Source organism: Loxodonta africana, chromosome 19, assembly GCF_030014295.1.
Source record: "Loxodonta africana isolate mLoxAfr1 chromosome 19, mLoxAfr1.hap2, whole genome shotgun sequence".
NCBI classification, from domain to species: domain Eukaryota; kingdom Metazoa; phylum Chordata; class Mammalia; order Proboscidea; family Elephantidae; genus Loxodonta; species Loxodonta africana.
The window spans coordinates 44,931,805-44,946,648 of record NC_087360.1 but is presented as its reverse complement, the minus strand read 5'-3'; the positions used below and the strand labels follow the sequence as shown (position 1 = coordinate 44,946,648).

At 38.9% G+C, this 14,844-nt stretch overlaps 1 protein-coding gene across 2 annotated transcripts in view; it reads left to right on the top strand.

The window, feature by feature from the left end:
- Positions 1-14,844, top strand: part of ELP3 (elongator acetyltransferase complex subunit 3) — a 115,758-nt gene that overhangs the window by 33,030 nt on the left and 67,884 nt on the right. The window contains exon 8 of one of the 2 annotated variants that reach the window (XM_064272642.1): positions 8,889-9,050. The exons of the other annotated variant lie outside the window; for it this stretch is intronic. Within the exon in view, the coding sequence (XP_064128712.1) occupies positions 8,889-9,050 (162 nt within the window). The remainder of the gene's footprint in view (positions 1-8,888; positions 9,051-14,844) is intronic. 2 annotated transcript variants of the gene reach the window in all.

Below are 14,844 nucleotides of genomic sequence, written 5' to 3'. Positions count from 1 at the left end.
AGTCAGAATCGACTGGACAGAAGTGGGTTTAGTATGGGTTTATCCTTTGTAGTTGTCATATGTATTACATCTGCATATGTTATAAACTCATTAATAAAAAAAAAAACATTAGTACAGTGTTATAATTTTTGGTTAAAGAGTCTTATGCATATGAAAGAAATTAAAAAGAAGAAAAATAGTCTTTTACATTTACCTGCTATTTTTTATGATCTTCATTCTATGCTGAAGATCAGAATTTCATCTGGTTTTATTTTCCTTCAGCCTGAAGAAGTTCCTTTTAGCAGTTCTTCAGTTATAGGTCTGCTGGTGATGACTTTTTTAGTTTTCTGTTATCTGAAATTGTCTTCTTTTGCCTTTATTGTTGAAGGATATTTTTGCTGCTTATAGAATTCTGTGTTGACAGTGTCATTTTTCTTTGGTTGCTCTCAAGATTTTCACTTTATCTTTGGTGGTTAGCAGCTTGACCCTGAAATACTTAGGTGTCATTTTCTTTGTATTAATCCTGCTTGGTGTTTTCTGAGCTTCTTGGATATGTAAATTTGTTTTTCACCAAATTTGGGGAAATTTTGGCCATTGTTTTTTTAAATATTTTTTTCTGAAGCATTTTCTGTCTTCTCTTAGGAATCTAATATGTCAGCATTTTGGATAGGCCCTGAGTCGCTGTTCATTTTTCTTTTTAATCTGCTGTTCAGATTGGGTAGTTTCTGTTTTATTGACTGCTGTCATCTCCACTCTGCTGTTAAGCCAATCTGGTGACTTTTAAAATTTCAGATACTATATTTTCATTTTAGTTTTAGAATTTCCATTTGATTCTCTTTCATATGTTTTATTCTCTGCTAAATTTCCTAACATTTCAATCATTATGAGTGTATATTTTTTTACATCCTTGAGTGTAGTTATAATTGCCACTTTAAAATCTTTGTCTGCTAATTCCAACATTCAGGTCATTCTGGGTTGATGTCTGTTGATTATCTTTTCTCTTAAGAATGGGTCATGTTCTCTCATTTCTTTCTGTGACACATAATTTTGGATTGTATCCTGAATGTTGTGAATGATAGAAACCCTGGTTTCTGTTTTGTTCCTCTAAGAATATTTGGTTTTATGTTTTGTTTTTAAAGCAAGCATTTAACTTAGCTAAATTTATACTGAAAACTATTTCCCCCATAGTAGGTGACCTCTCAAATTTCAATTCAGCTCTTCTAGCTTTACCTGGACTGATTGGAGTATGCCTTGTGAATGTTGGTTCAGGGGTCAAATATTTAGGCAGAATTTGTACATAGAATCTGGGGGTGCTCATCTGTGGCTCTGTCTTTTTTAGGACTTATTTGCTGTTTTAGGCTAGACGATTCTCCACAGAAGCAAAACCCGTAAAGCGTATAAATATAGAGAGAGAGATTTATATCAAGGAAATAGCTCACGCGGCCTAGAGGCTGGAATGTCCCAAGTTGGTGAGTCAGGCTGGCAGCTTCTCCTGATTCACGTAGCTGCAGGCATTGGCAAACCCAAGATCAGCAAGTCAGACAGCAGGGCCCTGGCTCACAGGCAGCAAAGACTGATGATAAATCCCAAAATCAGCAGACAAGACAGCAGGTATGCTGCTAGCTCGCTCAGGTCCCAGGAACCAGAGGTCAGACAAACAGGAGCCAGCTGCAGGATCCAGAATAAGCAAAAGCCTACGAGCCTTGCCAGAAAATTGACCTGTATTGGACATAGGCCACACCCCCAAGAAAACTCCCTTTCAACTAATGGGCCACTCATAGCAGATCCTATCGTAGAGGTGATCACATTGTATCAAATTTCGTCATGGAAGTGATCACATCATTATATGACTGCCAAACTACATCATAGCTGCCAAACACTGAGAATCATGGCCCAGCCAAGTTGACATACAACCTTAATGATCACATTCCCTCACTTACTAGAGACTTTAGTTGAACGCTGAGCCCCCTGTCCTCTGGTTCTTCAAGCCAACGAGACTCTGGTTTTTCATCATAGTTTAGCTGCCTTGCATGGCATGCTGGGTCCTACCCTCAGCTAAAAGCCCTAAACCTGGGAAATTTACCCAGTACTGGTGTCTCCTTCCAACTGTCAATGGCTCTTAGTTTCTGCCTGTGTTTCGTTCACTCTGTCTTCAGGTAGATTTTTTTTTTTTTTTAATTTTGTTCAGAGTTTATAGTTGTTATCAATGGTAAGGTTGATTTGATAGGAGCTTAGTCATACCAAAAAAAAAATTTTTTTTTTATTTTTTACTGAGTCATACCAGAAGCAGGCCACTCTCCCCCCAGTCCCCATTATTGGCTTTACAATGCAAAATACACTAACATGTAACTTTTTTAAAGATCTAAGCCACGTAGTATAGGCGCTGAGATCAGTGTAGAAATTGAAGGAAGATCAGGATAAAGCTTTTTATAGCATATATCTCACATTACCCACTAACCCACTGCTGCCGAGTCGATTCCAACTCACAGCGACCCTAGAGGACAGAGCAGAACTGCCCTGTAGAGTTTCCAAGGAGCTCCTGGCAGATTTGAATATCTCACATGAGGTGCTACAAAGTTCCATCATAGAAACCTCATAACTTAATAGTCTCTGTAGAAGAAGGTTAAGTATCTCTTTCTCACTGCATTTAGTGAAATTTCTTACCACTAGCTTTGTTTTTCAGTGGCCAAGAATAATAGTTTTAATGAATGCTGTTATTGTCTAATTTTGTATAATGCATTTTTCTGTATCTTTTAATAGGGAATATCTTTTTGAGAGAAAGAATCCCTTGTATTCTAGCACAGTTCCTTAAAGCTAGAAGACACTTAGTACATGTTGTTCAGTGAATGCGGTGGAAAGAACTGTGCGTTAAGAACTAGGAGATTTAGGTTCCAGACTTACTTCTGCCATGATCTTGCAGTATTATTTAGTTTAAGCCATTTAATTACTCTGTGGTTTAGTTTCCTCATCTATATAAATGAATAAATAGGACTAGACTATCTCTAAAATCACTTCTTTCTCTGACATTTCATAATCTGAATATTCATATTGTAATGAGAATTTTTGCCTAAATGATGTGTTTACAAGTTATTTTTCATTTAGCAGTCACTTCTTTACAATGTCAGCTTTTCTGCGATTCATACATATTGTCATTAAATTTGAAGATCTAAGCAATATTTGCAGACGTAATATTAAAAGAATGAAATATCTGAATTTTTTTCTTTTCTATGAGTAGTGTTGTGTTGCTACTGGTTATCAGCCCTCTGATTAGGACTATAAAATGACAGAGTTCTTATCAGCTGTTGAAAGAATTAAAAAATAAAAATAAATTGCCGTTGAGTCAATTCTGACTCATAGCTCCCCTGTAGGACAGAGTAGAACTGCCCCATAGGGTTTCCAAGGCTGTAGCCTTTGTAGAAGCAGATTGCCACGTCTTTCTGCCACAGAGTGCTGGAGCGGCTGGTGGGTTCGAACAGCTGGCCTTTCAGTTAATAGCTGAGTGCTTAACCACTGTTCACCAGGGCTCCTTTTTTTGAAAGAATAGGAACTCAAAATATGGGTGGTGGTTTGTATATGTTAAACTTTGTAGACTAGCATGATAGAGAACAAGGATGCATGATTAGTGTCATCAGGTTAATTTTCATAGATACTGTTCTTTTAAAAGTCAATTTTTCATGCTTTTCTGTTTCCTTAGTTTGTTGAGCAAAGCACTGTTACTTTTTTGTTAATACACCTACTCATTTATCGACTATTTCGTTATCCAGCGTTTGCATTTGCAACAATAGTAAAAAAATCCACTCTCCAACTATTTTGCACATTAATGAGGCGGTAGGCATGGTGGCAACAGCTGTGGAGCATCCCCTCCCTCAAGGAGGGTCTCTAGACGGCCTCCAGGAAGCTGGTCCTCGCTGCCCTGTGCCCTCTACTCCCTCCTGCCAGGTGCAGGTCCTTTGTGGCCACGGCCTCTGGGTAGACTTGGCAGATAACAGATCACTTTCCCTCTAGAAATAGAAGCATGCTTCTCAAGAAATAATTTATATCTGTTTATATTTCTGGGGAAAATACTAAACAATGCAGGAGGCATCAAAAGAAGATGGAAGAAATGCAGAGAGTCACTATACTAAAAAGAATTGGTCAACATTCAACCATTTCAGGAGGTAATGTATGATCAGGAACCAGTGGTACTAAAGGAAGAAGTCCAGGCTACACTGAAGGCCTTGTTGAAAAACGAGGCTTTGGGAATTGGTGGAATACCAACTGAGATGTTTCAACAAAGGGATGCAGTGCTAAAGTGCTTACTCTTCTATGCCAAGAAATTTGGAAGACAGCTACCTGGCCAACCACTTGGAAGAGATCCATTTTTATGCCTGTTCACAAGAAAGGTGATCAACCGAATGCAGAAATTATCGAACAATATCATTAATATCACATGCCTGCAAAATTTTGCTGAAGATCTTTCAAAAGCAACTGCAGCAGTGTATCAACAGAGAGCTGCCAGAAATTCAAGCCAAATTTAAAAGAGGACGTGCAACCAGGAATATCATTGCTGATGTCAGATGGATCCTGGCTGAAAGCAGAGAATACCAGAAGGATGTTTACCTGTGTTTTATTGACTATACTAAGGCATTCAGCTGTGTGGATCTTAACAAATTATGGACCACATTGCGGAGAATGGGAATTCCAGAACACTTAATTGTGCTCGTGAGGAATCTCTACATGGATCGAGAGGTAGCCATTCGAACAGAACAAGGTGATACTGCGTGGTTTATAGTCAGGAAAGGTGTGTGTCAGGGTTATATCCTTTCACCGTACCTATTCAATCTGTGTCGTGAGCAAATAACCCAAGAAACTGGACTAAATGAAGAAGAACGGGAGATCAGGACTGGAGAAAGACTCATTAACAACCTGCATTATGCAGATGACACAGCCTTGCTTGCTGGAAGTGAAGAGGACTTGAAGCACTTACTGATGAAGATCAAAGACCACAGCCTTTGGTATGGATTACACCTCAACATAAAGAAAACAAAAATCCTTACAACTGGACCAATAAGCCACATCATGATAAATGGAGAAAAGATTGAAGTTGTCAAGGATTTCATTTTACTTGGATCCACAATCAACAGCCATGGAAGCAGCAGTCAGGAAATCAAAAGACACATTGAATTGGGCAAATCTCTTGCAAAAGACCTGTTTAAAGTATTGAAAAGCAAAGATGTCGCCTTGAGGGCTAAGGTGCTCCTGACCCAAGCCATGTATTTCATTTGACTCATATCCATGTGAAAGCTGGGCAATGAATAAGGAAGACCAAAGAAGGATTAATGCCTTTGAATTGTGGTGTTGGTGAAGAATATTGAATATACCATGGACTGCCAAAAGAATGAACAAATCTGTGTTGGAAGAAGTACAACCAAAATGCTCCTTGAAAGCAAGGATAGTGAGACTACATCTTACATAGTTTGGACATGTTATCAGGAGAGATCAGTCCCTGGAGAAGGACATTATGGTTAGTAAAGTAGAGGGTCAGTGGAAAAGAGGAAGACCCTCAGCGAGATGGATTGATGCGGTGTTTGCAACAATGGGCTCAAGCATAGCAACAATTGTGAGGATGGCCCAGGATCGGACAGCGTTTTTGTTCTGTTGTGCATAAGGTTGCTATGAGTCGGAAGCAACTCAGCTGCACCTAACAACAACAACATATTTCTGCCAATTCTAGCTCTTTGTTCTGTAGTGTTTCTTGGTTTTGTTTGTATGTTTTATCCAGCTAGATTTTTAAGTATATCTGAAACTCTGGTGGCATTGTGGTTAAGAGTTATGGCTGCTAACCAAGAGGTCGGCAGTTTGAATTCACCAGGTGCTCCTTGGAAGCTCTATGGGGCAGTTCTACTCTGTCCTACAGGGTTGCTATGAGTCAGTTCAGCAGCAGTGGGGGTTTGGAACAAGAATTATTGTATTTTTTACAATTTTTATGAAAGTAACTGGCCTAGTGCTAGGCACATTCTAGAGTTGGCTATTTGCAAAAGAAAGCAAGCTAATCAGTAGAGTTATCTAAAGGCTGATGTGGGAGTGAAGAGAGACCTCGTATGTCCCCCAAAACCCACTAATCCACTGCTGTTGAGTCGATTCCCCAGTTATGCCTAATTCATTTATTCTTTCAATTTCCATTTTTTTAATTGAAGGAAAGTTTTTAGTACAGAAACTCATAAGCAATTAACCTCTAAATGTTTTAGAGCCTCCTGGGTTTCCAGGAGCATCCTGTCTAAATGGAAAGATAGACAATAGCCACAAATAAGAAGGCAAACTGAATTTGTAGCAAGGTGCTTTGGGAATGGGAGCACAGAGTTCTCCTTGATGTCAGCAGAAGAAAAATGAGCTGTGTTTTGAAGACTGGGTAGCATTTGTCTTTGCTTCTAAATCCCCAGATTGTTTTTTTTCCCTCACTCCCCGATTGTAAATATGTTGGGTTAAGTTATGCTTCACAGAGAACGTTAGCATCTTTTATAGTTGGTATAGCTCCATTTCTGCTCCTATAAAAGGTAATGATTTAATGACTTTTCCCCCCAGAGGAAAGGCATTTCTGAAATGGAGTAAAATTATTAGTTGAGACTAAGGCTTGTCTCAATGTCCTATCTTACGTTCTGACTACTTAGGAAGAGACATTACCATCCTTGCAGCAGCTTCTTATGTCCTTGGTTGGGCCTTTGATGATCTTTGCAGTAGAAAGATTAGCTAGTAAATTTTCTCTTTCTTCTAGACTAATTTCCATTTGTACAATTGCTACCCTCTAGTATTTTCTCAGTGATGCAAGCTGCTTTTGTGCCTCTGAACTGACGAACTTAACAGGATCACTTTTAAGAAACACTGTAGGCTTTTAAAAAATATAAATGAATAGGGGAGGGAGGTTATGATACAGTTTGGGGGGATGCCTAATTCCAGGACGTTCTCATTTACTTTGTTAAATATACTCATTTAGAGTTAGAGTAAACCCCATCAGTGTAGGGTGTAACCTTAACTAAGAAGACTCCAGAGCGTGAAATGCTTTTTCTATCTTCTATTTTTTTTATTCAACCCTCATGAAACATTTCCTTTCTTTAATTTAAAAAAAAAAAAAGGTTTCCCCTAAACCCAGTACTTGATGTTCTGGGCAGATGAGTTATGTTTATTCTATAGCATTATGTACTTCCTGTTACTGCCTGTCTTTGAGAATCGTGAGAGTTTCTGATGCAACTGTTCCAGAGAAGCCAAACAATTTAGTGTCCTATCTTAGGCAAGGCTTGGAAAGACCTGCGCCCTTTTTCTGTCTTGTGATTCATCTTCTTAATAAACCTGGACTAGCTGTTTACCCTTACTCTTATTGTTTCTGGTGATCCTATGTAAAACCTCACAGAAAACAGTAATAAACAGTGCAGAGATAGAGCCTGAATTTCTAAAAAGAAATACTTTACAATTAGTTCTCCAGTTCAGTGATTCTTAACTTCCTTAGTAATTATTATTAACATTTGCTAAATAAGTCATTTTTATTGACAATTAAGATCAAAATACGAGCCTAAAGGAGTAGTTGCAAAACTATGGACATTTTTATGAATTTTACTTTTCAAGAAAGTGCTATGAACTTCTTTGGAAAGAAGGAAATTAAATGGCAAAAAAAAAAAAAGCTCTCCTCCACCCTTCCCAAAGAAGAATTTAGAAATTTGTGGATTGATGCACTAAGAAGAATTATTGGGCTTTTTTTTTTTTTTTTTTTTAAAGAAGTTAGAAATGTAAAGGAGAGAAGCATGATGTCCTGTGCTGAGTTGTCTAAGTAGTGTGGTGATGTGAAATATAGAGCAAGGATTTTGAAGTCAGGCAGGCCCAAATCCACATCCTGACTTGGTTTTTATTAGTCCCATGACCTTGGACAAGGTATTTAATTGTTTTGAGCTTCAGTTTCTTCACCTGTAAAATGCAGATAAGAAGACATACTTCATAGAACTGTTGTTTTTAGATGCCGTACAGTTAATTTCGACTCATAGTGACCTCATGTGACAGAGTAGAACTGCCCAGTAGGGTTTTGTCTTTACAAGAGCTGTAATCTTTACATGAGCAGATCTCCAGGTCTTTCTCCTGTGAAGCTGTTGGGTGGGTTGGAACCACCAACCTTTCAGGTGGCACCTGAGCTGTTAGCAGGGCTCTGTATTGGCACATCACATCAGCAGTCCCCTTAGCAAGTGATTTTTACTTTTCTGAATCTTTGACCAGGATTAAGGCCATTAACGCAAACAGCATGAGGCTTAAGGAGTACTTACTACTCTATTGTCTGGTTTTAGTGAAAGAAAAAATGATTCCTAATTTTTTAAATCACTGCTAAGATGAATAGGCTTGGTAGAAAGACTGTTGCATATATAGAAGACATTTCATCTAAATTATTCTTATGGTCATTTATACATACATACATACTCTCCCCTTTCTTTTTTAACCTTTTATTTAACATGACTGTAAAATATGGAGTGAGAAATAAATAATGCAAATGGTTTTTACTTATGTGAAAAATGTTGCTAGGAATTGAAAATAGGGTTTTCACAGTTGAAATCACTGCTTTCAAGGAGATTATGATTGCAGCATACTGTAGGAGAATAAAAATGGTAATGATCATATTGATGACATTACTGTATAAGTAATGTTAACCCTGTAAGCTATGTGTTATTACCCTCATTCTGCAGATAAAGAAACCAAAGCACAGAGATGTTACTAACATCCCTGTTTGCAGAGTTAGGAAGTAGCAGAGTCAGGATTTAAACCCATACAATCTGGCTTCAGAGCCCATGCTCTTAACTACTGTCTTGAACTGGGAGGTCTAAGAGAAGATAATTCTTTGAATGGGAGTAAATGCCTAAAGTTGTGGCAGATTGTTTATTTTTAGATTTGCTCTATAGGTATTCTGAGAGAAGTCACACAAAATGTATTGGAATTACTATTGAGACCAGACCAGATTATTGCATGAAGCGGCATTTAAGCGACATGTTGACCTATGGCTGTACAAGACTGGAGATTGGTGTGCAGAGTGTCTATGAAGATGTGGCTAGAGATACCAACAGGTAAGATGGGGGCAAATGATCATGCAAAGCCTTCCTCTACCCCACCAATTTTATCTACATTCATATTCATCCTTTTCTCCTTCCTAACAATATTAGAGAAAGGGGTATTCCTCCCTTTCAAAGTCATTTCTTCTAGCTATGCTCTTAATTCCACCTCCTCTAGCCTTCATTTTCAGGGTCTGATGGTGCAGTGGTTAAGAGCTCAGCTGCTAACCAAAAGGTTATCGGTTTGAATCTACCAGCCACTCCTTGGAAACCCTATGGGACAGTTCTACTCTGTCCTACAGGGTCGCTATCAATGGCAATGAGTTTTTGGTTTTACCCTTCATTTTCAGTCTTTCTGCTGGTTCTTTTCTAGTAGCCTATAAAACATGCTTATTTCTCTCCCTGTTCTTATCATAAATGACCTTTCCCATGTAGAAAGCAGGAGGCAGCATTCACAGTCAGTTATTTAAAGCAGGAAAAAAAACCCACAGAGAACAGGAACAAAAGGATTTGAACAAGAAGGAAGTCAGGGTGAGATTTAAAAGATCAGATTTTATGAAGCAGATGCTAGCTGGCAGGGAGTTGAGAGAATGGTTGATGGGTCAATGGATAAAGACAGAAATTCTGGAGTATAAGAAAGAAAATTGTAGCTAGAGGGGTTGGTAGAGCTATATGAAGTTTTCTTCTCTCTAGAAACTAACTGAGTCGAGGTGAAAGATGCACAGGAGAGGTTAACCGTTTAAGGAACCTTATGACTAATTGCCAAATTAGTAGAAAAACAAAGGATTCCAGGAGTTCGTTAGGCAGCAGAGATCACTGACCTAGGATAGTAAAGGCAGGTTTTAAGTGGATAGGTACATGTTGAGTTGGACCTTAAAGATTACTTAAGTAGGATTTGGATAGACATGATTGGGGGTTATACTAAGAGAAAGAAGTAAAGGGGAACTAGGGAAACACACTGGCCAAGGTCTTAGAAACAGTCAAGAATCCAGGGTAAGGGGATTGGAATTTTTCCTTTAAGTACTGGTAATATATTGAATATTTTTGAGCACAGAGAAGAATCTAGTGGATTTCACACTTGAGAGAGATTAACCAGAATAGAATGCATTTATATATAGCAAGTCTAGAGTCAGGAAAACTGATTGGACTGCTGAGGTAATCAAGGGCTTGTGCCAGAGAGGTACCTGTGGGGATGGAAAGAAAGAGAAAGTTTCTTGAAGGTCAGGGAAGCTTTCTGAAGAAAATGACATCTAAGCTGAGACTTAAAGGAAGAGTATGTGTTAGTTATTTGGGGAAGAGGAAGATTTTTCAGGCAGGAAGAAGAACATGAGTAAGCTTCTGAAGATGCAAGCACATTGCCCATTTAGACAATTCAGTTTGGTTAGAGTGTAGAGTGTGAGGGTAGGAGAGTGGTAAAAGATGAGGCTGAAAAGGAAAGAAGAGAGGCCAAATTCTGAGGGGGCTATAAGTCATAGGAGGAGCCCTGCTGATGCAGTGGTTAAGTCCTCAACTGCTAATCAAAAGGTCAGTGGTTTAAACTCACCAGCCACTCTGTGGGAAAAAGGTGCAGCAGTCAGCTTCTGTAAATATTATAGTCTTGGAGACCCTGTGGCACAGTTTTGCTCTGTCCTATAGGGTTGTGAGTCAGAGATGACTCCATGGCAATAGGTTATAAGTCATAGGTGGTGCCACCGGTTAGTACTTGACTGATAACCTAAAAGTTGGCAGTTCAGACCCACCCAGCAGTACCGTGGAAGAAAAGTCCTGACAACTCTTTATCACTACTCTTATTCAACATTGTGCTGGAGGTCCAAGCCAGGGCAATTAGGCTAAAAAAAAAAAAAGATAAATAAAGGGCATCCAGATTGGTAAGGAAGAAGTAAAAGTGTCTCTATTTGCAGATGACATGATCTTATACACAGTAAACCCTAAGGAATCCTCAAGAAAACTACTGAAACTAATAGAAGAATTCAGCAGAGGATCAGGATACAACAAAAACATACAAAAATCAGTTGGATTCCTCTACACCAACAAAAAGAACATCGAAGAGGAAATCACCAAATCAATACCATTAAAGTAGCCCCCAAGAAGATAAAATACTTAGGAGTAAATCTTACCAGAGACATAAAGGAACTATAGAAAGAAAACTACAAGACACTACTACAAGAACTCAAAAGAGACCTACAGAAGTGGAAAAACATACCTTGCTCATGGGTAGGAAGACTTAACAGTATAAAAATGTCTATTCTACCAAAAGCTATCTGTACATACAATGCAATTCTGATCCAAATTGCTATGACATTTTTTAATGAGATGGAGAAACAAATCACCGACTTCATATGGAAAGGGAAGCAGCCCCAGATACATAAAGCATTACTGAAAAAGAAGAACAAAGTGGGAGGTCTCACACTAACTGATTTTAAAACCTGTTACACTGCCACAGTAGTCAGACAGCCTGGTACTGGTACAGCAACAGATACATAGACCAATGGAACAGAATTGAGACTCCAGACGTAAATCCATCCACATATGAACAGCTGATTTTTGACAAAGGCCTGAAGTCAGTTAAATGGGGAAAGGACAGCCTGTTTAACAAATGGTGCTGGCATAATTGCATAGCCATCTGCACAAAAATGAAACAGGATCCATACCTTACACCATGCACAAAAACTAACTCAAAATGGATCAAAGACCTAAATATAAAATCTAAAACAATAAAGATCATGGAAGAAAAAATAAGGACAATGCTAGGAGCCCTAATACATGGCATAAACAGTATACAGAACATTACTAACAGTGCACAAACAACAGAAGAGAAACTAGATAACTGGGAGCTCCTAAAAATCAAACACCTATACTCCTCCAAAGACTTCACCAAAAGAGTAAAAAGATTACCTACAGACTGGAAAAAAGTTTTTAGCTATGACATTTCTGATCAGCGTCTCATGTCTAAAATCTACATGATAGTACAAAAACTCAACTACAGAAAGACAAATAACCCAATTAAAAAATGGGCAAACAATATGAACAGACACTTCACTAAAGATGACATTCAGGTAGCTAACAGACGCATGAGGAAATGCTTGTGATCATTAGCCATTAGAAAAATGCAGATCAAAACTACAGTGAGATTCCATCTCACTCCAACAAGGCTGGCATTAATCCAAAAAACACAAAAGAATTAATGTTGGAGAGGTTGTGGAGAGACTGGAACAGTTATACACTGCTGTTGGGATTGTGAAATGGTACTACCACTTTGGAAATCGATTTGGCACTTCCTTAAAAAACTAGAAATAGAACTACTATACGATCCAGCAATCCCACTCCTTGGAATATATCCTAGAGAAATAAGAGCCTTTACACAAACAGATATATGCACACCGATGTTCATTGCAACACTGTTTACAGTAGCAAGAAGGTAGAAGCAACCAAGGTGCCCATCAACAGATGAATGAGTAAAGAAGTTATGGTATATTCACACAATGGGATACTACACATTGATAAAGAACAATGATGAATCCATGAAACGTTTCATAACATGGAGGAATCTGAAAGGCATTATGCTGAGTGAAATTAGTCAATTGCAAAAGGACAAATATTGTATGAAACCTCTAAGACCTGGAGAAATAGTTTAGACAGAGAAGAAAATATTCTTTGATGGTTATTAGAGTGGGGAGGTATGGAGAGAGAGGGGGATTCACTAATTAGATAGTAGACAACAACTATTTTAGGTGAAGGGAAAGATGACACATAATACAGGAGAGGTCAGCACAACAGGACTAAACCAAAAGCAAGTAAGTTTCCTGAATAAACTGAACACTTTGAAGGCCAGCGTAGCAGGGACGGGAGTTTGGAGACAATGGTTTCAGGGGACATCTAAGTCAATTAGCATAATAAAATCTATTAAGAAAACATTCTCATCCCACTTTGGAGAGTGGCGTTGGAGTCTTAAATGCTAGCAAGCAGCCATCTAACATGCATGAATTGGTCCACCTGGAGCAAAGGTGAGTGAAGAACACCAAAGACACAAGGTAATTATGAGCCCAAGACAGAAAGGGCCACATAAACCAGAGACTACATCAGCCTGAGACCAGAAGAACTGGATGGTGCCCAGCTACAACCGATGACAGGGAACACGACAGAGAACCCCTGAGGGAGCAGGAGAGCAGTGGGATGCAGACCTCAAATTCTCATAAAAAGACCAGACTTAATGGTCTGACTGAGACTAGAAGGACCCCAGAGGTCATGGTCCCCACACCTTCTGTTAGCCCAGGATAGGAACCATTCCCAATGCCAACTCTTCAGACAGGGATTGGACTGGACAATAGGATAGAAAATGATACTGGTGAGGAGTGAGCTTCTTGGATCAAGTAGACCCATGGAACTATGTGGGCAGCTCCTGTCTGCAGGGGAGATGAGAAGGCAGAGGAGGTCAGAAGCTGGCTGAATGAATGGAAAAATAAAGGGTGGATAGAAGGAGTGTGCTGTCTCATTAAGGGGAGAGCAACTAGGAGTATATAGCAAGGTGTACATAAATTTTTGTATGAGACTGACTTGATTTGTAAACTTTCACTTAAAGCACAATAAAAATTAAAAAAAAAAAAAAATGTCCTGGCAACTTGTTTCTGTTAGGATTACAGCCAAGAAAATCCTATGGAACAGTTCTCCTCTATAACAGTTAGGGTCACCATGAGTCAGAATCGACTTGATGGCAACTAACAATAAGTCATCCAGGTACTTGGTTGGAGCAAATGGTTTACACTTGACTACTAACCTAAATTTGGTGATTCAAACCCACCCAGTGGCACTACAGAAGAAAAGGCCTGGTGATCTACATCTGTTAAGATCTCAGCCAAGAACACCCTTTGGAACAGTTCTACTCTGTAACACATTATAGCCATGAGTCGTAATCAGCTCGATGGCAGTGGGTTTGGTTTTTCATTTTAAGTCATCCTACGGAGTTTGGGCTTTAATCCAAGGACAGTAGTGGGCCATTCAAGGATTTCAAGTTAAGTTGTGATGTGAGCATATCTGTATTTTAGAAATATCACTTTAGGTAGAATATGGAGCATGGATTAGACTAGAACAAGCTAGAAGAAAGGAGACCAATTAAATACATTTCTACAAGAAGCAAGAAATAATGGTGGCCTGAAAAAGATAGTGTTTGATGACTAATGAGAGATGAAGGTAGGAGAGAATGTGAAGTAAAGGAGGATACCCAGTCTCCATCTTGAGTAACTGGATGGGGATGGTGGAGCTGTTCACTAAGAGAGAAGACATGGTGTAGCAACAGATTTTGAGGGAAGATGAGTTTCATTATGATATGTTGAGTTTTAGGGACTTGTGGAACAAGTAGTTGGAGGTTTGCTTTAGAGCAGGGGTATCTAAGAAAACATTTTCTGCAATGATCAGAATGTTCTATAACTGTACTGTCCAGTATGGTGATGAAACTGAGGAACTGATTTTAATTTTAATTAATTTAAATGCAAATTTGAATAACTACACATGCCTCGTGGCTACTGTATTGTACAGCGAAGGTTTACAGTATTAGATACTTGGGTGTGAGATTCAGGAGAGAGCTCTAGCCTAGTCAAAAAAATTTGAGAGTTATTAGCAGAAAGAGATCAGAAACCAAAGCCATGGAAATGGGTGGGAGCATCCAGAGAAAGTGAGACGGAGTCATGGTTTCTATGCTCTGTGGTGAATGGAAACTTCTTGGTAGTGGGGAGGATTAACCCAGTCTTTAGTTGTCCATAACTGCTGTTAAAGCCAGTGCTGTCGAGTCGATTCCAACTCACAGTGACCCTAT